At 43.8% G+C, this 25,707-nt stretch overlaps 1 protein-coding gene across 1 annotated transcript; it reads right to left on the bottom strand.

Moving 5' to 3' along the window:
* Window positions 1–103: 103 nt before the first annotated feature.
* On the bottom strand, window positions 104–24,300 carry ZNF556 (zinc finger protein 556). Its single transcript, XM_088792250.1, has 4 exons — window positions 24,161–24,300; window positions 4,857–4,983; window positions 3,652–3,820; window positions 104–3,262 (listed from the first exon to the last, which is right to left on the bottom strand). Exons 1-4 carry the CDS (start codon window positions 24,188–24,190, stop codon window positions 2,215–2,217), a joined length of 1,374 nt encoding a protein of 457 aa, XP_088648376.1. The 5' UTR covers window positions 24,191–24,300; the 3' UTR covers window positions 104–2,214.
* Between the last annotated feature and the right edge of the window lie 1,407 nt (window positions 24,301–25,707).

Genomic DNA, 25,707 nt, shown 5'->3' with positions numbered 1-25,707 from the left:
ATAAAATTTACTAGAAAAATGCCTAAACTTGTATGCACCTGGTAATATTGACTGAGAATGTATAATGCTTAAATTCACTAAATTACAAAGTTGATTTGACAACTCATAGTTGCAATTTTTAATATATCTTTTCAGTAAGTGAAAAATAGAGCCTGACATTTGTTAGTATACAACTTATTTAAAAACACAGTTAATAGGCTATTTTTCAGAAATACTTTATATATTTACATAGTATACAACTTACTTGAAAACAGTTATAGGATATTTCTCAAAAACACAGCTTTGTTCAACCAAAAAAATACACATTTGTTTCATCACACATAAGTCTTAATAACTAAACACATACTGAGGGATTGTACTCAGCTCTAAGTAACAGAAAACCCACACAGTCTGCCGGATATGTCAATAATGTGCTTATTTATCTCACAGAAGTACTGGGTCAGTGCAGCCACTCAACAACGCAGTAGAGAAACACAGTACCATGTGCTATTATGGCTGTGTCACTGCATCTGTTGTAGTGGAATCAGAAACAGAAAAGCATGAGAAATATGAAGAGCATGAGGTGTTCACTATACAAATTAGACTTTATATATGGTAAGATCTAGAGAAAAGGGGAGTCAGAACATGAGATAAAATCAACAGCCATGATACCCCAATCAGTGGCCTGGTAGATAGCATAGGGCCCGCAGGAAAATGCGAACTGTGAACATCTAACCATGGAGGAGTATCCATGATGGGAAAGTTAGTAGGGAGGGATGTCTGTGGAAGCCTACCTACCCCTCTGACAAAACACAACTCAACCAGTTGGTATTTGTTTTGAGGATACTTTTGTTTGGCAGGGCCAGCAATCATGAAAATAAGTTGGAGACTGGGGTCCACAAAGTCCCTATGCATCTGTCTATCTCCCTGTACAGTGATGGCTCAATAAACTGAAAAATTGCTTTTTCCAAATCTAATGTAAGTTGGGCTATAACAGAATTCTATCATGGAATCATATAGAGAAGGCATCTTGGGAAATGTAGTTCCTAGCCTTATCTACCATGTTTCCCTGAAAACAAGACCTAGCCAGACCATCAGCTCTAATGCGTCTTTTGGAGCAAAAATTAATATAAGACCTGGTATTATTTCACTATAAGACCAGGTATAATATATAATATAATATAATTAATATAATACCGGGTCTTATATTAATGTTTGCTCCAAAAGATGCATTAGAGCTGATGGTCTGGCTAGGTCTTATTTTCGGGGAAACACAGTATGTTTCTATAACACAAACCAACAGAACCATCTCCACCTCTAGATTTCTTTGTCTCTCTTCTCAATTCAAAGCTATGGTCCAATTCCCAGCCAGAAGCAAGGACAAAGAGCATACAGCAACAGATAAAAACAGTAGTTAATATGAAGCTATACTCTTTCAAGACCTTCTCATACTTACAAATTTCTGCTAACTTACATATTTACAAATTTGCTAGCCAGCAAAATGGAATAATGGTCCTTTGGCCAAAAAAATTGCTGAGCATACATACCTTATGTAAGTAAAAAGTGTTAACATTAAAAATTGTAGGTTCTCTCAATAAAATAGTAAGGTGAACTATATGTAATGGGTAAATGATATCCAGTTTGGAATACACAGAGCCAGTTAAAAAAAAAAATCCCAACAAATACCATCATTACATTGGTCACTCACGGCTCCATACTTTCAGGACAATAAAAAATATTTATATAAAAATTAAACCTAATGCGTATTTAAAATGCACTTCAAATCACCCCAGTTGCAACACACTTCAAAGTGGAAACAAAAAATTATTAACTGCATTTATGAGGAAAAAAATCCACTATATATAAAAATTCGTATACTATAGCTGTACTTACAGAATTCTCATTTCGATGCTTATTTGAAAAAGAAATGGAAATTAATTTGCTAGGGTTCCACTTTAAGGATGAGATATGATCAAGACAATAACATATTTATAACTTTTATAAGAGTTCTCTCCTGGTGTGAATATTCTGAACTGTGATACATGAAATATTTTCCATCAAACTTTCCCATATTACTTACATTTATAGGATTTCTTTCCGCTATGAGTTCTCATATGACATTGAAAGGATTTGGAACTAAATGCTGCCCCACATTTTTCACATTTATAAGGTTTCTCTCCAGTCTGCATTCTTATATTTTTAGAAGAATGAGGGCCCACTGAAGGCTTTCCCACATTACTTACATTTATGTTTCTCTCCAGAGTGTTTTCTGACATGTTTGTGCAAGGATGAGGACCAACTGAATGCTTTCCCACACTTTTCACAATTATATGGTTTCTCTCCTGTCTGCATTCTTATGTTTTTGGAAGAATGAGGGCCAAATGAAGGCTTTTCCAAATTACTTACATTTATAGGTTTCTCTCCAGAGTGCTTTCTGAGATGTTTGTGTAACGATGACGACCAACCGAATACTTTCTCACATTTTTCACATTTATATGGTTTCTCTCCAGTCTGCATTTTTACATTTTTGGAAGAATGAGGGCCAAATGAAGGTTTTCCAACATTGCTTACACTTATCGGTTTCTCTCCATTGTGCATTCTGACATGTTTATGTAAGGATGAGGGCCAACCAAATGCTTTCCCACATTTTTCACATTTATACGGTTTCTCTCCATTGTGAATTCTCACATGTCTTTGAAAGGACGTGAGCCAATAATAGGCTTTCCCACACTGCTTACATTCATAGGGTTTCTCGCCAGTGTGCATTATCATATGTACTCGAAAGGATTTGGGACAACTGAAGCCTTTCCCACACTGCTTACATTCATAAGGTTTCCCTCCAGTGTGCATCATCACATGTACTCGAAAGGACTTAGGACAACTGAAGGCTTTCCCACATTGCTTACATTTGTAGGGTTTCTCTCCAGTGTGACTTCTTATATGTCCAGTGAGGGAATGGGAACGAATAAATGTTTTCCCACAAAATTTACATGCATAGGGTTTCTCTCTACTGTGAGTTTTCACATGATTACTTAGGTATGAAGAACAACTAAAAGCTTTCCCACATTCCTCACATTGATATAGTTTGTGTCCAGTGTGACTTCTTTTGTGCCTTTTAAGGGATGAACGATGCCTGAAGACTTTTCCACACTGACTGCATTCATAAAGTTTTACTCCAGCAGGAGTCTTCTTGTACAGCTTAGGATTTGGAATATGGCTGAAGCTTTCTCCATATTTATTATTTTTATTATTTTCACAGACTCTCTCCACCGTATAATTTCTGCTAAACAAGGGAAGCACATTATTAATGGTTTGCACATTGATTTCTTAACATTTATTAATGAGTACTGCAATTACATTTTACCACTTTCTTTATAAATGGAGGTTTTCTGTCCTATTTGAATTATTTCTAAGTGGAATAAGCTGAGTCCTTTGGAAGAGGGCTCAACCACAGCCCATTAGAACAACAGTGTTTCTCATATATGGGCTTCCCTGACACTTGTTTTCAACTGAATTATCTTTCAATGTCTAAATCACATTTTTTTTAAAAATGAGGGGTGAAATTCTCTGTGAACAAATAATTTAGAGCTATGTTTTTTGTTTGTTTTTTAATTTCATGAAATACTAAGATTCTCTACTAGGATACTGCTTTTTCTCCTAAGTGCAACTCACCTCAAATGTCTCCCCCTGTTGTGCTTATTTACATCCCAATTTTCTTCTAAAAGGAAGGCCCAAGAATCATTTTTTGTGAATCTTGCTATTTTCTGTTCATTGGATAATTTTTCTCCAAAAATATCCAGCTGAGAAATGGACCCACTGGTTTTAAGTTGAGTCTCATCATCTGAAACAAAAAAGTGAACAAATCTTATGAGGAAGTAAGTCACCTGGGAGCAAAGAAATACATTCAGGAGTTTGGACATTTTAGGACTTCATTATTAACAGGCACAAAAGATAAAAATGGTAGGCAATTTAATACACACGGAAAAACCATCACAAGGTTTCAAACAACAAACCCCTCTGTGCCCACAAAGTGACCCACGGGAACTTAACTGTCAGATCTCATATACCCACACTAATGACATTAAATGATCCTAAGTTTTTTAAACAAGACAAAGAAAAACACAGGTTAATATGTAGACTTTTACTAGAGAAATTATTAGATACTAGGTCCATGACAGCTGTGACCATGTCTGACTCATTTACCAATGTACGAGGTCTGGTCTGACAATTAAATTTGCGAACTTGTTGCAACGATGTTGCTAACCTTTTTTTATATCAGAGGGATTATTTATTATGAATTTGTACCAACTGGACAAACAGTTAACCAAGGTTACTATTTGGAAGTGCTGAAAAGGCTGCATGAAAAAGTTAGACTACCTGAACTTTTTGCTAACAATTCATGGCTCTTGAATCACCACAATGCACCAGGTTACATGGCACTGTCTGTGAGGGAGTTTTTAGCCAGTAAACAAATAACTGTATTGGAACACCCTCCCTACTCACTTGATCTGGCCCCCAATGACTTCTTTCTTTACCCAAAGATAAAGGAAATATTGAAAGGAAGACATTTTGATGACATTCAGGACATCAAGGGTAATACGATGACAGCTCTGATGGCCATTCCAGAAAAAGAGTTCCAAAATTGCTTTGAAGGGTGGACTAGGCACTGGCATCGGTGCATAGCTTCCCAAGGGGAGTAATTCGAAGGTGACCGTAGTGATATTCAGCAATGAGGTATGTAGCACTTTTTCTAGGATGAGTTCGCGAATTGTCTGACCTCGTATTTCCTTGCTACATTCCAAATCTTGACATAGGCTGAATGAGTAAGACCTATTTACTCTCTAAAAAACTAAGTGAAGGAATGATGCTGTCCTTACCCACTGAGACCAGGTTGCTGAAGGTCTCCAGCATCACTTCTCTGTAGAGTTTCCTCTGAGCAGCACTGAGCAAAGCCCACTCCTCCGGGGTGAAGTTCACAGCCACATCCTCAAAGACCACTGCGTCCTACAACAAACCGTATACATTAAGAGAATGGGTGACAACACAGGGAAAGTGGACTCAACTCACAGGAAGTTCAAACAAGATCCTATGGTTGCGCAGCATCTAATCTATGTCCACACTCACTTCCTAGTGGTTAATTTTAACAGCACCACTAACACATTGAAATTATTTCTCTCTACATTTTTACTGTGACCCTCCCTGTCTGATTTCTCTCTTTTTCAGAGTCTAGGATAGTCCCAAACACATTGGAGAAATGAGAGAAATGGTACACAAATGAATCAAATATTTCCATTTTATGAGTATTCAATTCCTTGTGACAAAAATTACTTTATCTCTTTCCTTATTGCCCACTACATCACTTAGCACTACATGAACCACATGTTCAAACCTGGATGAGGTTCTTATAAATAAAAACACATTGGATAAGATTCTAATAAGTAAAAACACACTGAAGGACTAACAGCTTTTCATACTTTCCCCAGCACCAACTATGAGAGGCCCAAGGATTCACGGAAACCCAACTTGCAACGTGGGCCAGAAGACCCTAAGTTTTGACATATTCCAGGTCACTGGCAAGTAGACAGGTTCAACTGGCTGCATGAAGACACTTTTCTGGAGAGTAACATTCCAGTACGGTGGAGAATAATGGGAGGTGGGGCACTTCATCTTGTGGGCAAGTAGTTGACTTTGACTCTGAGAAATGCAAAACTATTTCAGGCTTTGGCACAAGGAGTAATCTCATCTGATACTTTAACGATCCATCAGTTGTACCGAGATTAGACTGCAGGCCACAGGTGTAGGGGAGGGTAAAGCCATAACCAGGTGAGAAGAAGGCAGGTAGGCTTGGGTGGTCACAGTGGAGTATGCAGGGAGAGCACAGAAGATTCCTGATGACAGGGCAAGATAGAATGAGGGGAGCTAAGGATGGCTCTGATTATTTCACACAGGAAAACCTGGAATAAGGAAGTTTCCATTACCTGAGATGTAGAGGGCCACAAGTGGATTAGGTTCTTGGGGAGCGGATGAGGAGTTTAGCACAGGGCATACTGAGATGGGGATAAGAATAAGACATCCAAGTAGGGTGTGTATAATAATGTTTTCACGAGCACTAGTCATAATGGAAAAAAATTGGAAAGACCCAAATAGCCACTAGCAGCAGAGTTAATAGACAACAATGGTATATCCCTGACAGTGAATACAAGATAGTAATAAAGGTGAATGAACCATTAGCACTCCATGGAAGACCATGAGATATTGATAGAGAGCTCTGAACTAAGGAAACTTGCCACAAATAGCATATATACTGTGATTATATTACATGCAACACAAAGCATGTGCAATCAGAATACCTTTATTTAAGGACACATACACAGGTGATAAAAGTATATGTGTAAAGAAAAGCATGGATACTGCTGTCACATAATTCAGGCTATTGCTTACATCTGGAGAGTGAGGAGGCCTACCAGTGGAAATCATTTCCAGTGGGGTGTCTGATGTCAAGCATTGGTCTAGATCTAGGGCTGGATTTTATTTAACAAGTGTTAAATGGACTGTACATATGTCTTATGTACTTTTCTGCATGTATGTTATACTTTACAATAAAACCTATAAAAATTAATATACTTGAAATCATCTTAAGAGTTATAGAAAACCATTTTATAATATTCAACAGAAATACGTGAAAAATAAACCTTATAGCATTTGGAAACAGATGGTAATGTGCATAGTCCGATAAAGGGCATACTGAAAAAAGACTGTTCAAAAAGGAATACATAAATGATGTGAAGTTAATTGTTTTCTACCAAAAAAAGGCCAAACCTAGATCCCCACTGCCTCGCTCCTAGTCAACATTATACTACAGATCCAATCCAGTGTCACCTGAAAATAAACAAATGTACAAGAATTACTAAAGAATAAAATGTTAGAATGATGCATAGCAGTAACAAATGTATGTGTAGGACCCCAACAGAACAAAAAGAACCATAAAATAAGATTTTTAGCAATATTCCAGAATAAAAACATAATATAAAAACAAAATTCATTATCTTTCTATTATATTTAACAACAACGGAAAGTTGCAAAGTTAATGTTAAAAAGGTAACACAGCTACATGACAGTACAAGGAGCTCTGTGGACCTCCCCCCAGTGAAACTGGTAAAAATTAGTTTGAAAACAACCATCACTTAAAGTCTCTGGAAATAGTCCTAAGGACATACAGTAAGTTAACAAACAGCTATTCAAGAAAGTCTATGAAAATTCAGAAGGAAAGTGAGAGTGTATGACCTGCACCAGGACAACCGCATCCCTCCCTGGACTTCCACTTTAGGCTGCAGCCAGGTACACAGGCTCCCCGCTGGAGGAGGACATCCGCATTTCTCGTCCTACCCCTGTTACCTGTTCCTGAGGTTAAGTTTCAAGCAAGTGTGGTTGAGAAGTGGGGTTCCCTCCTTCCACCCAGCCCCCACCGGTGGAATGAAGGCTCTGTGGTGGGTACAGGGCTGCTGAGACTGCTGGGGACCTAATTGCTCTTGCTGTGCCTCATAAAAGGGAGATGCCACACCAAGACTGGCAAGCTGAGAAGACCTCAGGCTACTACCCTTCCTCCACTGTATACTCAGTTCCTAAAGTGGGGTGTCACTCAGAAAAAAGTATGCCATTGTCCCCATCCTGCTCCAGGACCTGGTTCAGACATTTCGACTGCGGGAAGGAGCAGGCTGTAAAGCAGATAGTTCTTAGTCTCTTCCCACAGAACTGACTTCATTTGCAACAAAACATGGAGAAGTTCAAACCTAAGGGTGCTCTCAAAAATAGTGAAGGTTGTGGTACAAAGCAATTGGAAAAAGATTCAATACATTAGCAAAAATGTAGTCCACTTTGTTTGCAGAAGAGAAACAGGAAAAGGAACAGCTGGAAAGAGCCATCACAGAATCTGAACAAATATCAAACACTGACCTGTGGAACTATTCCTTGAAAGGAGTCCAAATTTGACTGGATTCACCTATGGAGCAATGTATCCACCATGGCATAATTGAAACAACAGAGCAATCAGCCTGCATGAATGGAGTTTCGGACAGTCAGGGAAAGAAAGGAGCAGAGCCCTGCCAACACTACTGCCATCCAGGGAGACTGAGAGCACACACAAAGCCGTACCTCCCTCATCAGAAGCTTAACATTGCAGGAGGTGGGGATGGGAGTGAAACAGACTAGACTAAAATAACCCAGCCAGTCACCAAGCAAATACAAATAAACAACAATAACAGAGAAGAGGGGCCAGTGCTCTAAGTTGCTACAATATATTATCTATAATGTCCAGTTTCCAATAAAAAATTACAAGGCAAGAAAAGAAAAAGGAAATTATGACCCTTACACCAGAAAACATAAGTAGGTAACAGAAACTCTCTGTGACACTAAACAGATGTCAGGTTAAACAGAAAAAGGCTTCAATGTAACCATTATAAACATATTCAAAGAACTAAAGGACACCATGATTAAAGAAGTAAAGGAAAGCATGATGACAATGACCCACCAAATAAAGAACATCAATAAAGTGACAGAAATTATTGAAGAAGAACCAAATGAAAAGTTTGGTGTTAAAAAGCATAACAACTGAAATTTAAGTCACTAGAGGAATTCAACAGTGATTTCAACTTGTAGAAAAGAGAACTACAAATGATATTATTCCATTTACATGAAATGCCCAGAATAAGGAAATCTACAGACAGAAACTACATTAGTGGTTATCTATGACTGGGAAGAAGGACAGAGGGTGAGAGTTAAATGGTATGAGGTTTCTTCTGCATTGAAGAAAATGCTCTAAAATGGACTCTGATGCTGGTTGTACATATCTATGAACAAATTGAAACCACTGAATTGTACATTATAAATTGGCAAATTGTATGATATGTGAATTATCTTAATAAAGCTTTTTAAAAAAAAATACTATGGCCAGCCGGGTGGCTCAGGTGGTTGGAGCAATGTGCTCCTAACGTTGAGGTCACGGGTTCAATTCCCACATGGGCCAGTGAGCTGTGCCCTCTACAGCTAAGATTGTGAACAACAGCTCTCCCTGGAGCTGGGCTGCCGTGAGCAGCCGGAGGTCGGTGTGACCTGCTGGGCACTGCCGTGGGCTACTGTGTGCTGCCATGAGTGGCCGGTGGCCAGCGTGAGTGACCAGCAGCCATTATGAGCAGCAGGCTGGAGAGAGCTGCTGTGAGCTGTTGTGAACGGCTGACCGGCCACCGACTGCCTCAGCCGAGGGGAGCACAAGGCTCATAATACCAGCATGGGCCAGGGAGCTGTGTCCTACACAACTAGACTGAGAAACAACGGCTTGAACCAGAATGGCGGGGTGGGGGTGGGGGTGGGGGGAGGTGGAAGAAAGGGGTGGGGAAAAGAAAAAGAAAATAAATTTAAAAAATATTAATGGAATTTTAATGAAGGGTATAAAAATATTCTAATGGGGGAAATTCAACTTTATTGGATAATAAATGAAATAAGTGGAAAGATGGCACACATTCTTAAAAATAACTCAATGTCACTAACATGTCAGCTCCCCCAAAAGAAACCTATAGTCTTTAAAATAAATTCCATTAAATCCCCAAACCTGATTTTCTAGAACTTCACAACAATGACTTCTCCAAACCTAACAGGAAAAACAAATATCAAATATATATATATATATATATATCTCCGAGGAACAAGGTGGGGCTTGCCTAACATGCTGCAGGAAATTTAAAACTATGGTTTTAACCATCTGGGCAGTATGGTTGTTAGCAGAGGGATAAACAAATGGACTAATGGAAAGGAAAAGAATCCTGAACAGACCTTGGTGTATATGGAAATTTGATTAATGACATAACAGGCATTGCATAGCAGTGGCAGAAGTAACATACAATTTAGTACACAAGGGAGGGGAAAAAGGCATTGTATCCCTATCGATTTCATGGACAATGATCAACTAATTATAGATTTAATATGAAAGACTGGAACTCTTTCTAAAGTTAAAGGGAAATGTTGTATAACTTAATTGGGAGAATTTTCTTATATAAGAAAAAAAATAAGCTATAAAGGAAGAGATTGATGACTTCAACCTTATCAAAATCGAGACTGAACAGATAAACCATAATTTGAGAGAAAACGGTTTACAATATATACAAATATAAAACGATCACTGTGCAGAGTAAAAATGAATGATCAAACAATTGAATTTGTTTAAATAGGAAAATGACCAAAACACATATGACAAAAGATGAAAGAACATATGGAAAAGAAAGTCAACCTTACTGGTAATAAGCAAAAAGCAAAATGAAATCTCAAGTAGGTCCCATTTCAAATCAAGAAAGGCAAAACACTAGCTAATCCTATGCGTCAATGTTCATATCAAATACGCAGTTGTGCACAGATGTTTAGAGAACCCATTGGTAGACTCCATTGGAAGTTCCCAGTAATTTTAAACTTGACCATGACCTAAAACCCAGAAATTTTTCTCCAATATGTGGAAAATTTGCCATGCATTTGCACTTGGACACTGAAACAACAATCAAAGGAGTGGCATTTTTCACAAGGGCAAAAAACGAATTTGAAAACCCAAACCCCATAAGCACAGGAATGGAAGAACAAACCAGATGGCTTGCAGCCTCCGACACCAGCATGTGTGAAAAAAACTGATGCAAAGACTCCTCAGAAAAGCCTTTCAGTGAACTCCATTACTCTTTTATTTAGTGAAAGTTGTGAAGAGGCACAACAAAACAGAACACTGCATAGTGAAAAATCACAGATGGTAAAGGTATGAAGATTAAGCTAAGAAGCAAACAGGCATCCTCAATGGGACAAGATGGTGTGAGTTGGGGTAGGGACTCGCCAGGAGACCCTAACAAGGCTCATTTATGAATCTAGGTGGTGAGACTACGGATGTTTACACCATTATTGGCTTTAAAACTTCCCCTAAAACTTATACGTGTTTATTGTGAAATATTGTGACATATTTCACAATAAAAATTTAAAGCATCAATTAAGTTCAGAAAAAAATATACATTTTTGTTTGTTTATTGGGTAGCATGAAAATGTCTGTTTTGACTGACAGTCTTTTACAGACCAAGTGTGTATTTAGAGAGCAGTGTTTGCAAACATATGAAAGTCAAAGGCACCAGACATTGATATGAAAAGATCTGCAGGATTATCAATAGAACAAACAAGAAAAGTGTGTTGCCATGTGTACATCATTACCTTGCCTATAACAAAAAAAGAAAATTTTGTATTTTAATTGCTTGTTTTTTATATAAAGAAACACTGACACAATGCACAAGAAATTATTAAAACTGGTTTTCTGAGGGTGGCTGGGGTAAGAGAACTGGAGTGGACCAGATATGCTGGTAGGGAGTCTTAAGTTAGATTTTCAACGCTTCAATGTTTTGCAGATTTGTTCAACGTTTGCATAATTTATTTACTTTACATAAAGAGAAATCTCTATAAAGCATTTTTTGCTTCTTAATGTTTTTTATTTTTATTTGGAAGCCACTCTTTTATGTAGAAAACCATTTTAAAATTTAATCCCCTGAACACTAAAGTTTATGAACGTGCAAACCATAAAAAAATGAAATATCTCAAACTTCTTTAGAACTAGAATGACAAGTGACATCTTAGTTTGTATTTCTACTCTATCTCAAACTGGGGACTATTTCCAAGAATGAGTAGAATATTTACTACATTAGGGGTTTGGGCCTAACCCATCAAGTGTACTATGAATTGCAAGGATTTACATATCCAAACGTAGTTTTCCTCAAATTAGTTAAAATAGGAATTGTCATAGGAATAGTAAAACCTTTTAAATTTCAAAATTCTCACGGATAATCACTGATGTAAAAAATTATGCAAAAAGTGAAAGATGAACCTGAGAATTTAAATACTCTCACCTCACATGTGGAGGTTCTTTTGCCAAAACAGGAAGAAAAGCTCTGTATGCTGCCTAAATTCTACTGTCTTACATTTTCTCTCTCCCTCCACTTATATTCACCCAAGAAAATAAAAATCTTACCCACTCAAACAAGGAAATAAAATGACTGAATGCTTAGGGAAACTGGAGTAAGATGGCAGCAATACTTGGTACAGGAATCAGAAGGGAAGAAAACCAAACATTTCCATCAGCTCACAGAAAGCCACTGACCCGCAGCTGGCAAGGAAAACCCATACTCAGAAGGTGAATACACTTCACAAGCTTGGGCTCCAGACTCTCACTGCAGAAATCTCAACCTTCTAACGGGTCAGTCCTGGTGACAGGATAGAGGAACTGAGGACATAGGACTGAACCCTGGAGATCCTCATCCTTCTTCATAGTGCGGAAAGCCTCCCTCTCTAGGCTTCAATTCTCACTAGCCAGCAAATTCTCAGCCAGTCAGTTTTAGGTTCTGACCCAAATGAATTCCCAAATTCATAAATGCTTTATCCATCAGACAGACCCCAAGAGTCTGCCTTTAAGTCTGACCTTCACAGACTTTCTCAGTTTGCACAGGTTACACTAAGGACACCACCACTGAGTGCGCCCAATCCAAACTACTATCAAGAAACAGCCCCAAGGCCATGGCAAGCACAATCTCAGAAAGAGCATCACCCCCAACCACACACACTGTCCAGGGCTCTGAAGCTTCTCTAGGCATACACAGCTCCCGCCGAAGCCGCAATGGGGTGGGCCGGCTGGGACACCCGCACTGGGGAGAATCCCCAGGAAGAAGCCACTTTATTGCCTCCCTTTGCAGGCTCATGGCTGGCTTCAGTTTGGAGTCACTGGCCCCAGGTTATTCATGCATGTTCGACCCTGTTGATCATTTAAATGATGTCTCATTCAAAAACCCAGTGTTTGAAGAATCCAGCAAAACCACTCAAACACAGTGTTTACGTATAAAGGAGGGAAGAAAACTTTGAGCACCTTTTATAGCTCAAGAAGAAAACCCACAAGTACCTATTTCTTTCAGAAAATAAAAATGTCACTTATTATTTCCATGGGAACAAAATGTTTCATAGACATTAATCATATGTCAACACTTCAAGGTGGTGCTCATTTCAGGGCATAGGATTTGGCATTAATCTCTGAAGTCCAGATAATATGAGACAGAAGAGAATTATCCATTATCACAGACTCCCCACCCTGCACAACGAGAATAACTAACATGTTGGCAAGTCTTGTAATTCACTAATTACTATAACAAATATTTTAGTATGGAAATGTATTCATTTTTCTCCAGCCATAATGGGAGACAAATTTTCTCCATTTTTCTCTGATTCTTTTTTCCCAATAGCATTGTCAAGGCTAAGCCCTGGAATTCCATTTGTCATCACAGAGAAGAAAACAACAGATGTAAGAAACTTAACCACACATGCTCCAGGAAGCAAAAAAAAAAAAAGAAAAAAGAAAAGCACAGAAGAATTTTTAACAAATGGAATGCAACACTAGAACACTTTTTTATTTCTGAAATTTACCTCTTCCTTGCTTTTTAAAAAATATTTTATCTTATATTTCCGCATCTATTAGTTTAATATACTTTACATTTACTGAAAAATCTGAGGCTCAAATAACCAAATAAATCTCTTCAAGGTGACAAACCTAGGGAGGGGCAGTGCTGAACTGGAACACACAAGATGACTCAAGGGTCAAGCGCGGCCATCCTACCACGTGGGTCATCCAATCCCCCACCACCTGTTCACTGAAATGCTCCCTGAACACCCTCCCAAAGGACATTGGCTGGTGTCCCGCTGTGAGTCTCAAGTGCATGTGGCTTTGCAGGTGGCTGCCCCACCTCACTGGGTGGGCTTTCCGTCCTTTGGGTTAGTTTCTCTCCTTCAGGGCACCCAAATCATTTTCATCTTTTCTCCTCAATACCAGCGTTCGGTCAGCTGACAACTCTATCCCTGGGGTCGGGGTCAGTTAGGGACCGAGCACTTACCAGGAGATCCGTCCCAGTCCGGGACCCTAGGCAGGTCTCCCCAGACTCCCCACCCGCCCCGCAGGTTGTCCGCTGGAAGGAGCGGACCAGGAGCTGATATTCCCCGACCCCCAGGCGGATGCAGCTGTGCGCATCTGGGTCACCACAGGCCGTCCTGAAACCCCGGACCCAGCGCAGGCCGGACAGGACGCCGGGTCCCCACCCCACGGCCAACGGCAGACATTCGGGTTGGGTCCTCGGGCGGTGCTGGGAGACCCGGCCCTCAGGCGCTTCCGGCCGGCTCCCACCAGCCCCTCCCGTTCTCGGCCCCAGCCCCGCGCACTCACCATCTTGCAGCCCTGCTTCAGGCTCTCGCCCAGTCCTCCCCGCGGCCCGGACAGGTGAGAGCGACAGAGGGGGATAACCTGGGACAGCGCGGCGCAGCCTCCTACAGGATCTCCACGCGGCTGGGAAGTCGCCCGCCACCTGATTGGACAGTGCTCCGGGCACTCCGCCCCACGGGGCTCTGATTGGACTATGCTCCAGGTCCTGCCCCAGTTCTCCCCACCGCTCCTGATTGGACAGTTGCCCACGTGCTGACCCTTTCTGGCTGCTCAGACCACGGGTGTTTGCGTACACGTAGAGTTAGCTGTGGGTCACCAGGGCGTACTCAGGTGTCTTCTTGAAGCTCGGAGGCACCTCCTGCGTCCAGATTCAGTTTCCCAGTGGAGCGACATCATCCCGCAGTCTAGAGAAGGTGGGGAACACTGGCTGGGCCGGAACAGGAGGGCCTGGTGTCCTCCGAGGTTAGGGTTTGGTCTGGGGTCCTGAGGTCACCCATGCATCTGTGCTCTTTAAGAACGCAGACATTTAACAGTGATGTCACCACGTGCAATGCAGGGTCTAGATAGTTTTGATGTTTGGCCATTGACATTGTTGAGGCCTTACCCATCCTTCCCCACCTCATTTTATTTACAAACAATGAAAAAAATCATGGTTTGCAAAAAGTATTGTACCCTTTTGTAAAAAATAGTGCTTAGCGGATTAGCATGTATAAAAGAGGCTTCCCATTAAAAATGTATTACACTTATTTATAAAGTATTTTAAAATATAGCCATTTTGGTTTTCTAAAATAAATGGCATTTAAAAAAAAAATCAGCCTGAGACTTAGAAGTCTGCGTTAAAACTCACTCCTAGCATATCGTCTAGCATTCATGTCTACTTGCCCCATGCACCCCTAAATTCCAATTATATTTGTTTTTTGTACATATAGTTAGTATTTATGTAGAGAAGGAATTTCAATTCTGTATTTTTCTGTTTTCTCTTTGACATATAAAAAGGTAACATTGTTTACACATTGATATGCACTTTGATTTTTTTTTGTTCAATTAGAAATAAATCCTGGGTGGACGGTTGGCTCAGTTGGTTAGAGCACAGTGCTCATATCACCAAGGTGGCCGGTTCAATTCCCACATGGGCCGGTGAGCGGGGCCTTCCACAACTATATCAGGGGGGAAAAAAAAAAAAAAAAACCAACGTGACTTGGAACTGAGCTGCACCCTCCACAACTAGATTGAAAACAATGACTTGACTTGGAGCTGATGGATCCTGGAAAAAAAAAACAAACACTGTTCCCCAATATTCTCCAATAAAAAACAATTTTTTTAAAGGAAAGAAATAAATCCTGTAGCTCTTCTCATACAATAGCTGACTTCCATAATTTTTATAAGGGTGTACATGATGAAATTTTTATGTGACCAATTCCATCTAAATAGACACTGAATTCATTCCCAATCTTTTGCTACTCAAATCCTGCTCAAATTAATACAAATTTAATAGATCCAGTATAAAAGACTTGAGAATCCCTTCCAAAATTGAAATCAAAACAGTGTAGGTGATCAGATAATGTGGTAAAATAAATATTTTTAAATTGTACATTTTTTCACGTGTAAATAATTCTGTAAATGTTTGTGGTGAGGTATATCATACTTAGAAAACATTGTATGAAATGTTTTATATTAGGGGACAGCTTATTAGCTCAGTTGGTTAGAGCGTGCTGCTTTTACAAGGTTGCTGGTTCGATCCTCACATGGGCCATTGTGAGCTGCGCCCTCCACAACTAGATTGAAACAACTACTTGACTTGGATCTGATGGGTCTTGGAAAAACACACTTAAAAAAATAAAAATTAAAAAGAAAAGTTTTATATTGATTTCAAATAATATTATACAAGTATAAACTTGTAAGCTGGGCACAAACAATAATCAGTAGACTCTGGGCCGATACTAGACACCCCCGTGTCCACTCTGACTTCATTTCTCTCCTACTTCCAGATGTGAACGCTATTGGGAATTTTACAGTTATTTTTCATAGCTTTACCATCAATTATCACAAAGCAGTGTTTTGTTTAACTTTTCCTCTTGAGATTTTTATAAAAGGATGTTAATAGAATTACCCTAACCATGGTCATCAGTGGTTTCTTTGCCGCAGTCTGTTTCACACATGCTGGGGTCTGAGGTTGTGGGTCACCCAATTTATTCATACATTCCAGCCCTTATGGTTTTGGGCTGTTTCAAGTTTGGGGAGATTTTTTGCTCCTGTGAAAAATACTGCTCCTATCATCCTGTTTCAGTTTCCAAGTGCCCATGCATAACAAATTCTTTACACACTGGAGAACAGTTGCTTAGTTGTAAATTATGACAATTTCAAATTTCCAGGAAATGCCAATGGAGTACGTGAATTTACCTTCCCACCATTCCTGCACAAGTTTATTTATCCACAAGATCGATACTAGAATTGCTCAACTGATTAATTTTTGATTAATATATGTGAAATGGAATTGCCTTGTTATTGTATAATAACAAAGATACTGAGCACTTTTCATAAATGTCTTTCATCTCCTATGACATTTTTATCATTTAACTTCATTTGTATGCTTACTGGTTTCATCTGATTTCTTTGTATTCTCTGGACATGAATACAAAGCCCACCTAATCTTTTTCAGTTAGGTACTGCAAATAATTTCTCCCAGACTGTGGTTTATCTTTGTAGTCCCTTTATTCTATATTTCATTGTACTATTCTTAGTTTTAAGAGTTGAATTTCTCAGTTCTTTCCTTTTTGTTATTGCTTTTTCTTTTCTCCCTATTTTGAAGTCATAAAACACTTGCTGTAGCTTTTAAGACTGTTCTAGTTTCCTCCTTTGCATGTGAATCTTCAATAAGTTGATTATCATACATGGAGCTGACAGGAAGAAGATGCATTATTCCCTGTAGCTAACCATTTGTTACTGTCCATGTGTTAACATAGTCATCATTTCTACCACTGCTCAGTAATGCCTGCTGCCATCTTCTTGGTGGAATATGGCGATATTTGTATTTCATAACATGGAAACATTTTTATCCCTGAAATGAGCTCCACTCTTTGATAGGTATCCAATATATTGGGAATTCTACTGTCCAGTATTCCATTTATGACTTATTTTTTATTCAAAAATGAGATTGGTCTTTCATTATGATCACAGGGATGGTTTCATGGACCTATACATGTGTCACAACTTACCTATCTGTATTTTATTATTTCAGTTATTACTCAATAAGTTAGCTTGATCCCACCCTATTTCATACAGTATCAAACTCATACAAACTTACTAAACATAACTGTGAAGCATTTAGTTTTTTTCATATATACTGGAAGAATTTAGTAATATGATAATTGTGTGCCTCTTGAAGGTTAAGTACAACTCAGTTGTAAATCTGAGACTGCCAAGCCCTAATATTTTATTACACAAATACTGGGAAACACACACATAGACACAAAAACACCACAGTTGTGCAGTGAAACAGTCACTCTTACCTGGACACAGGTACCACCACTAGGACACATGTAGCCTCACAGACATACTGTGTCTCCACAAACATAAATGTAGGATCACCCAGACTTTTATTACTGGGAAATATAGGTGGACATTCCGACACACATCAAAGACACACCCTCAGAAATAATAGTCCCAGAGGCAGTAAGAGACTCTCCCACCGACACACATACCATGTGTGGGGGCAGAGCCCCAGAAAGTAGTTTACAGGCTCTCGGCCTCACGTGGAGGGGTGCTGGCTCGGGTAGTAGATGGCCATCAGCTGCGACTGATTGGCCGTCAGCTGTAGCCATTGAGCCATTAGCCACTAATATAACTGCTGCGGCTATGAAGGAGAGCGGAGGAGAGTGGAGGAGAGTGAAAGAGAGTCGCCGGTGGGTTGCAGACAAAAGGGACAGCAGGTCGCACGTCCAGTGAACCCAGCCTCCAGTGAGACCGTAGTGGTATGACTCCCCTGCCTATGGCTCCGTGGGTGTTCCTTTTTGGCCTCACCATATCCTGCGTTCTTGTATGGGGAGCGGGACCAGAGACCCCGCAGGCTTCCCCGCACGACAAATGGCGCAGCGAGCAGGGTGTGGTGCTGGCCAAGGCCTACCGAAGGATGGTGAAGCAGTTATTGCATGTAAAAGCTCAGCTTCGGGAGGCCCGTGAAGAGCTACACCGGGAATGGGAGGCACGGTCTACCTGGGAGACTCAAACCTCCAGATGGCATTCTGCCCTGTTGGCCAGAGCAAGTGTCGTCTTCCTTTTGTTGATCTGCTGCTGCCGTGGGCTCCTAGAGTTGTGGACATTTTACACCGAGGCCTCCACCCACTCAGACACCTGCCACGGTGAGCAAGATTCCGACCAGGTAGGAATGGCGTCTGACTCTGGGCAGGAGGATGTGTGGCCCCCACACAGTATATGGTGTTCGGTGGCCACTGTTCTCAAGAGTTGGACCCCCAAGGAGGGGTGGGAGGACATGGACGGCTCTCCAGCCAGCGTGGAGAGGGCCCTGCAGGATCTGGCTGAGCAGTTGCCGGAGGAGGAGAAGGCTACAGCCGGCCGCGTGGGCTGGATGTTCCTCACGGCTTTGAGTCTCAACACGGAAAATGTGCTTAATGCAAGGGCCCAGGTGCCTGACCAGGTGTCCCGGTTGGACGCGCTGGAAACCCGGGTCCGCCTGTTAGAACAGGGGCCCCAAGGTGGAGACTCTGAGGCAGAGGAAGCAAGTGGAGACAATGTAGCTCCCAACCCCCAAGCCCGGCCCATCATGAAGCACAAGGTAAAGCATGAGCAACCTTTGGGCCCCGGGGGCGTTGCTGCTGGCAACCCAGCTGTGACTGAGTTCACTACCTACACCCCATACACTCCCACTGAGTTGCAGGAGCTGGGGAGGCGGTACAGACAGCGCCCTGGAGAGCCAGTCTCGGCTTGGCTGTTACGTTTATGGGATGAGGGAGCAGACAATATTCTCTGCTCCCCAGGCGAGATGGAAAAGCTAGCCTTCGTGACAGTGCATCCATCCCTGCGACAAAGGTTACAAAACTGCCATAGGTTGGCCAACAACCAGGACAACCATTCTCTGATGGCATGGCTCACGGCTGCGGTACGCACTGTATGGGAACAGGCTGGCGAGCTGCCAGACACTGTGAGTCAATGGCAGTCATATACGGAACTTACGCAAATAATCCGTGAAATGGGTATGAGACCTGCTATTTTTAACCTCAACATGCAGGGCCCAGATGACGAGCTTTTTACTGCCAGCATGAGAGATCTGGTTTTGGACACTGCACCTGCGAGTGCTTTTGGATCCTTGGTTGCTATTCTTACACCGTACGTAGGGCGACGGATCCATGAAGTTACAACTGCCATGGCCACCCTAGGGGATGTTGAAAGCCGGAGGCGAAGGAAGTTAAGACAGGAGGTCCGCACAGTTGAGACCTGGAAGCCCAAACCAAAGGTAATAGGGCGAGGTCACGGGCCTCAGAGAGTAACACGCGCACAGATGTGGCGTGATCTCGTGGCAGCAGGGGTTGATCAGGAAAAAATAGACCAGCAACCCAACGCACTCCTGCTTGAACTTTGGAAACAGTTGCGTCCGGAACAACAATTCCGGAGAAGCATAAAGGAGGAGTCTGGGAAAGCGCGACCCGTGTCCCTCCAGGACTTCATGCAGCCGCTTGAGGCCGACTCCTTGCAGCTTGATTAGGGGTGGGGCCAAGGTACCCTGTCAGAGGGGACGAGCAGGGACCGGAGGCCCCACGTGGAACTGTCCATACATTGGTCCCCTTCGAATGTACAGAGGGTTTTGGCTCTGGTTGACACTGGTGCTGACTGCAGTCTCGTTTATGGGAACCCAGAACTGTTCCCCGGACCAGCAATCTGCATTGATGGCTACGGGGGAAAAACTGTGACTGTGAAAGCCGTTTCCTTACCACTGGGTATAGGAAGGCTCCCTCCTCGTACCTACAAGGTTTATGTCTCCCCCGTTCCGGAGTATATTCTAGGGGTGGACGTGCTACATGGCCTCAGCTTACAGACGTCGGTAGGAGAGTTCTGTCTCCGGATCCGGGTGGTGAAAGCGGTGACACGCGGGCATGCTCACCACCCTCCTCAAGCATTGCCACAGCCCTGGCGCATGGTTACAGTGCGACAGTACCGCCTGCCAGGAGGGCAGGAGGAGATTGGTCGTACAATATTGGAATTGGAGAAGGCACATATTGTGAGGCCAACGCACAGTCCCTTTAACTCCCCAGTATGGCCTGTCAAGAAGCCAGATGGGACCTGGCGAATGACTGTGGACTATAGGGAGTTAAATAAGGTGACGCCACCCTTGCACGCTGCAGTGCCTTCAATTCATGATTTAATGGATCGTCTGACTGTCCGCCTGGGGACTTATCACTATGTAGTGGACTTGGCCAATGCTTTTTTCTCCATTGACATTGCACCCGAGTGTCAAGAGCAGTTTGCTTTTACGTGGGATGGGCGTCAGTGGACTTTTCAAGTCCTTCCGCAAGGATACTTGCACAGCCCCACTATCTGCCACGGGCTTGTGGCCCAGGATTTGGCACAGTGGGATCACCCATCCTCTGTGGCCTTGTTCCATTATGTTGATGACATTCTGTTAACCTCAGATTCTCTTTCTGATTTAGAGCAAGCAGCTCCCTCTCTTCTCCACCACCTGAAGTCACGCGGCTGGGCGGTGAATGAGGAAAAGGTCCAAGGCCCTGGCTTATCCGTCAAGTTTTTGGGTGTTGTGTGGTCGGGTAAGACAAAGGTTATACCTGAGGCAATCATTGACAAAATACAAGCCTTTCCCCGGCCGACCAAGGTCTCCCAACTGCAGACGTATTTGGGTCTGCTAGGATATTGGCGGGCATTTGTACCCCATTTAGCACAAATGGCAAGGCCCTTGTACAATATGATAAAAAAGGGGGCCTCATGGGATTGGACAGAGGCTATAGAGCAAGCCTTCGTTGCCACGAAACGGGCAGTGCAGCAGGCACAGGCTCTGCAAGTAGTGGACCCAGGCCGCCCATTTGAACTTGATGTTCACGTAACCCAAGAGGGGTACGGATGGGGCCTCTGGCAACGGCAGGAGCGTCTCCGGTTGCCAGTGGGATTTTGGTCCCAATTATGGAAAGGAGCGGAGGTCCGCTACTCTCTAATAGAGAAACAGCTGGCTGCTGTGTATGCAGCCCTAGTGGCCACAGAAGCCATCACAGGAACGGCACGCGTGTTGGTTAGAACAACGTATCCTGTCCAGGGGTGGGTCCGTACGTGGACCCAGGGACCCAAAACGGGGGTGGCACAGACCACTACCCTCGCCAAGTGGGGTGCCTACTTGGAGCAACGTAGCACCCTTAGTTCAAGCCCTTTGAGCACAGAGCTACAACAGGTCCTGGGGCCTGTGGAGCTTGTAGCCCAGGCTGAGCCAAGTGCTCTGCCTAGAGGGGAGGACTTGGAGCCCTCGCCCTACAAAGAAGGACAGTCCCCAGTACCTGAGGATGCCTGGTTTACCGATGGTTCTAGCCGAGAGGCTGCAGCTGTTTGGACGGCTATTGGTGTGCAGCCCAAAACAGACACCATTTGGTTTGATACTGGGATGGGCCAGAGTAGCCAGTGGGCTGAATTACGGGCTGTGTGGATGGTGATCAGCCACGAGCCTGGGCCCCTAGTTATTTGCACTGACAGCTGGGCGGTGTTCCGGGGCCTAACGTTGTGGCTGCCTACATGGAAACACCAAAACTGGTTGGTGGGACACCGTCCACTGTGGGGTCAAGCCATGTGGCAGGACCTCTGGGACCTAGGGCAGAGAAAGGAGGTGACCTTAATGCATGTCACAGGTCACTCCCCCTTAGTGTCCCCAGGCAATGATGAAGCAGACGCCCTAGCACGGGTACGATGGTTAGAGCGGGCTCCTGCCACTGATGTGGCCCATTGGCTGCATAGGAAATTACAGCACGCTGGAAGCCGAACCATGTGGCAGGTGAGCAGACGCTGGGGCCTGCCTTTGAAATGGCAGGAGATAGCAGATGCCTGCTATGACTGTGCCGTCTGTGCCCAGGACAGCCCCCAAAGGCGGAGGCTCCCCTGGGAAACACAGCAGATTACACGAGGGAGGGTGCCCCTCACTCGCTGGCAAGTGGATTACATTGGACCCCTGCCTAAGGCCCGCAATGCGATATATGCATTTACAGCAGTGGACACTGCTACGGGGTTGATGTTTGCTTGGCCCTGTCCGGCTGCGGATCAGCGGCATACAGTGGTTGCCCTTACACGGCTGTGCGCCCTCTATGGGCGCCCCCAAGTCATTGAAAGTGACAGGGGTACCCATTTTACGGGGCAAGAAGTGCAGCACTGGGCTGCCAGGATGGACGTGCAATGGTTGTTTCACACCCCGTACAATCCGCAAGCAGCTGGCATGATTGAACGTTATAATGGTCTTTTGAAGCAAGGTCTCCGGGTGTCAAAACACCCTCCCACGATGCGTGACTGGGCCTCGCGTCTATGGGACGTCCTGAGAGTCCTGAATGAGAGACCACGGAAGGGAGGGCCCGCGCCAGTAGAAGCTCTGCTACACCGAACGGCCGCTCCCATTCAATTACAAGTTACCACCAGTGAGACTCTGTTAAAGCCAGGCTACGGCAGAAATGGGAACATTTTGCTGCCAGCACCCACATGCTTGAAAGCAGGGGAACGGCAGCAATGGACTTGGCCCTGGCAGGTCAAAAGCCCCCACTGTCGGTGGTTGGGTCTGATAGCCCCATGGGGGGCCGGTTTGACTCATGATTTGCAAGTGACGCCAGGGGTGGTGGCTGAGTGGCCACCTCAAGTGACTGTAGTATACAGAGGTCCCGATACTGGGATGATTTTGCGAGGAAACTATGTGCTCTCACTATGGCCTATTATGGGGTCCCCTGTTCTGTTACACGTTGAAACTATGCAAGGGACCCCAAGCACTGCCATAAAGGTTTGGTACCACAAACCGGGAAAGGTGCCAGTGGCAGCAACCCTCCTTTCCCAGGACAAAAAGCTAGCATGTATCCTCCCAGATGGGAGGGATTTGCCATTATTGGTTCCTAAGACTACCGTTTCTTTTCGTCCATAGGTGTCAGTAGGCTAATATGACACAGGGACCCTCGCGGAAGACGCTTGTCACGTAGATTGTGAGGCGAGAACCTGTATAGCTGGAGTGTGGGGGCAGAGCCCCAGAAAGTAGTTTACAGGCTCTCGGCCTCACGTGGAGGGGTGCTGGCTCGGGTAGTAGATGGCCATCAGCTGCGACTGATTGGCCGTCAGCTGTAGCCATTGAGCCATTAGCCACTAATATAACTGCTGCGGCTATGAAGGAGAGCTGAGGAGAGTGGAGGAGAGTGAAAGAGAGTCGCCGGTGGGTTGCAGACAAAAGGGACAGCAGGTCGCACGTCCAGTGAACCCAGCCTCCAGTGAGACCGTAGTGGTATGACTCCCCTGCCTATGGCTCCGTGGGTGTTCCTTTTTGGCCTCACCATATCCTGCGTTCTTGTATGGGGAGCGGGACCAGAGACCCCGCAGGCTTCCCCGCACGACACCATGTTTCCCCGAAAATAAGACCTAGCCGGACCATCAGTTCTAATGCATCTTTTGGAGCCAAAATTAATATAAGACCCAGTATATTACATTATATTATGTTATATTATATTATACCCATTCTTATATTAAAATAAGACTGGTCTTACACTAATTTTTGCTCCAAAAGACGCATTAGAGCTGATGGTCTGGCTAGGTCTTATTTTTGGGGAAACATGGTATATAACTTGTTTTTTGTATCCTAGAACATCAGCTTCAAGGGAAGTGATCTTTTGCTTTTTCTGTTCACTGCAGAACCTAGAACACAATCTGTTCCACAGAATATCAAGAAATACTTACTGAATGTCTGGACTCAACAGACACACACATACAGGAGTTTGTCCACAAACGTCATCACAGAGCCACATTCACTGGAACTTCAGAGAATGAATTGTTTTCGCGCCCAACCCATGTGGCAGAAGGCTAACCCCATGCTCCGAGCCCCAAACGAAGGTCGTTCAGCCGTCCTGGTGGAGAAGGGCCTTACTGAGCTAACACCAACTAAAACGAACTAGAAAACAGGGATCCTGAGCCCCTGAGAGTCAGGAGTCAAACATGACAAGAGTTATGATGCCCCACTCTTCACAGCACTTTTGGATCTCTGGTGTCTGTCCCTTTACTCGGCCACCATATTCTTTGTGGTCACTTCTGACGCCATCATCTCCACTAGTCTCATCTACCCGCCACGGAGACTTTGTTGAACCGTCAGGGCCTTCCCCCTAAGTTGCTGCTGCTGGAACACAGAAGAATGTGAGAGGAGGGAGGCCTCAAGAGCTCGGCCCACCGAGCTAAGGCCGCAGTGAGAAGGCGGGGCTTCCAACACTTCCATTACCGCTCCCGCCATGTACCGCATCTCACGGACTCCACCTCGTGTTTGTGCGCCCGTGCACTTCAGCGAAGCAACAAGTTCCCAAGTGTCTCCTGGGCACAGCTAATTTAGACGCAGGCCCGTGTTGGATGCCGAGAACAATCAAGCGTGGGAGTCCCAGCGACTGAGGGGCTTCTCTTCGGAACTACATTTCCCACAGGCCAATGGGCTGGGCTCTGCGCGGTGGGTCTCCGCACCGGAAGAAGCGCACACGCGTAGCGGCTGGCGGCTCTGGAGGCCGGTCCCGGAGCGTGCGGTTGAGGAAGGCACTGAAGTAAAGTATCTGGCGCGCGGTTGACGTCACAAGACTGGGTTCAGAGTTTCGGGCCTGAGCGTGCAGAAAAGTCGGTCGCGTGAGGTGACTGCAGAACGGTGGTTGGCAGTGACAGTAGGCGTTTTTGCATCGTCAGCAGCGGTTTTGAGAGTCTTTGGGGTATGATTGTGCAGAGCAGATGCGTGTGCGACAGAAGTTGCTATAGCTGAGGGCCCTAAGTTCCCATGACGTGGGTTCTACCACCGCTGTTTCTGCGCTCACCTCACAGCCACGTGGGGCTGCCACAATGTTCCCAACAGCGGTACGGGTCGTTGGCATCCATAATAACATTCCCCACAAGAAAGCTGAGGATGGGGCTTTCTGGAACTTTAGAGCTGGAAATGTCCTCAAGACAGGCACTGGAAAGACAATGTTGACCCCAAAGGATTAGGACGACCCAAGGAAGAGTCCACCTGTAGGTTTAAGAACCAAGGCGTTGCTAAAAGTCTGACCTGAAGAACCTGGTGGAAAATCAAAGATTCCAGGAGAGGTCTCACTTCCCTCCAGGTATGCGAGGTGAGGGCGGTAGAGGGTGTTTCTGACTATTACCTGGCTTCCAAAAAGGGTGTTCTAGGGCACAGGTCTTTCCCAAATCCTGTAATTCTTTAAGAATTATCCCAACGTGATGGAAAGAAGTCTTGTTGCACACTGAGACATCAAGGCTCA

This window comes from Rhinolophus sinicus, chromosome 15 (genome assembly GCF_057876585.1).
Source record: "Rhinolophus sinicus isolate RSI-liver-muscle chromosome 15, RSI-T2T, whole genome shotgun sequence".
Lineage (NCBI taxonomy): Eukaryota > Metazoa > Chordata > Mammalia > Chiroptera > Rhinolophidae > Rhinolophus > Rhinolophus sinicus.
This window is presented reverse-complemented; position numbering and strand designations above follow the sequence as displayed.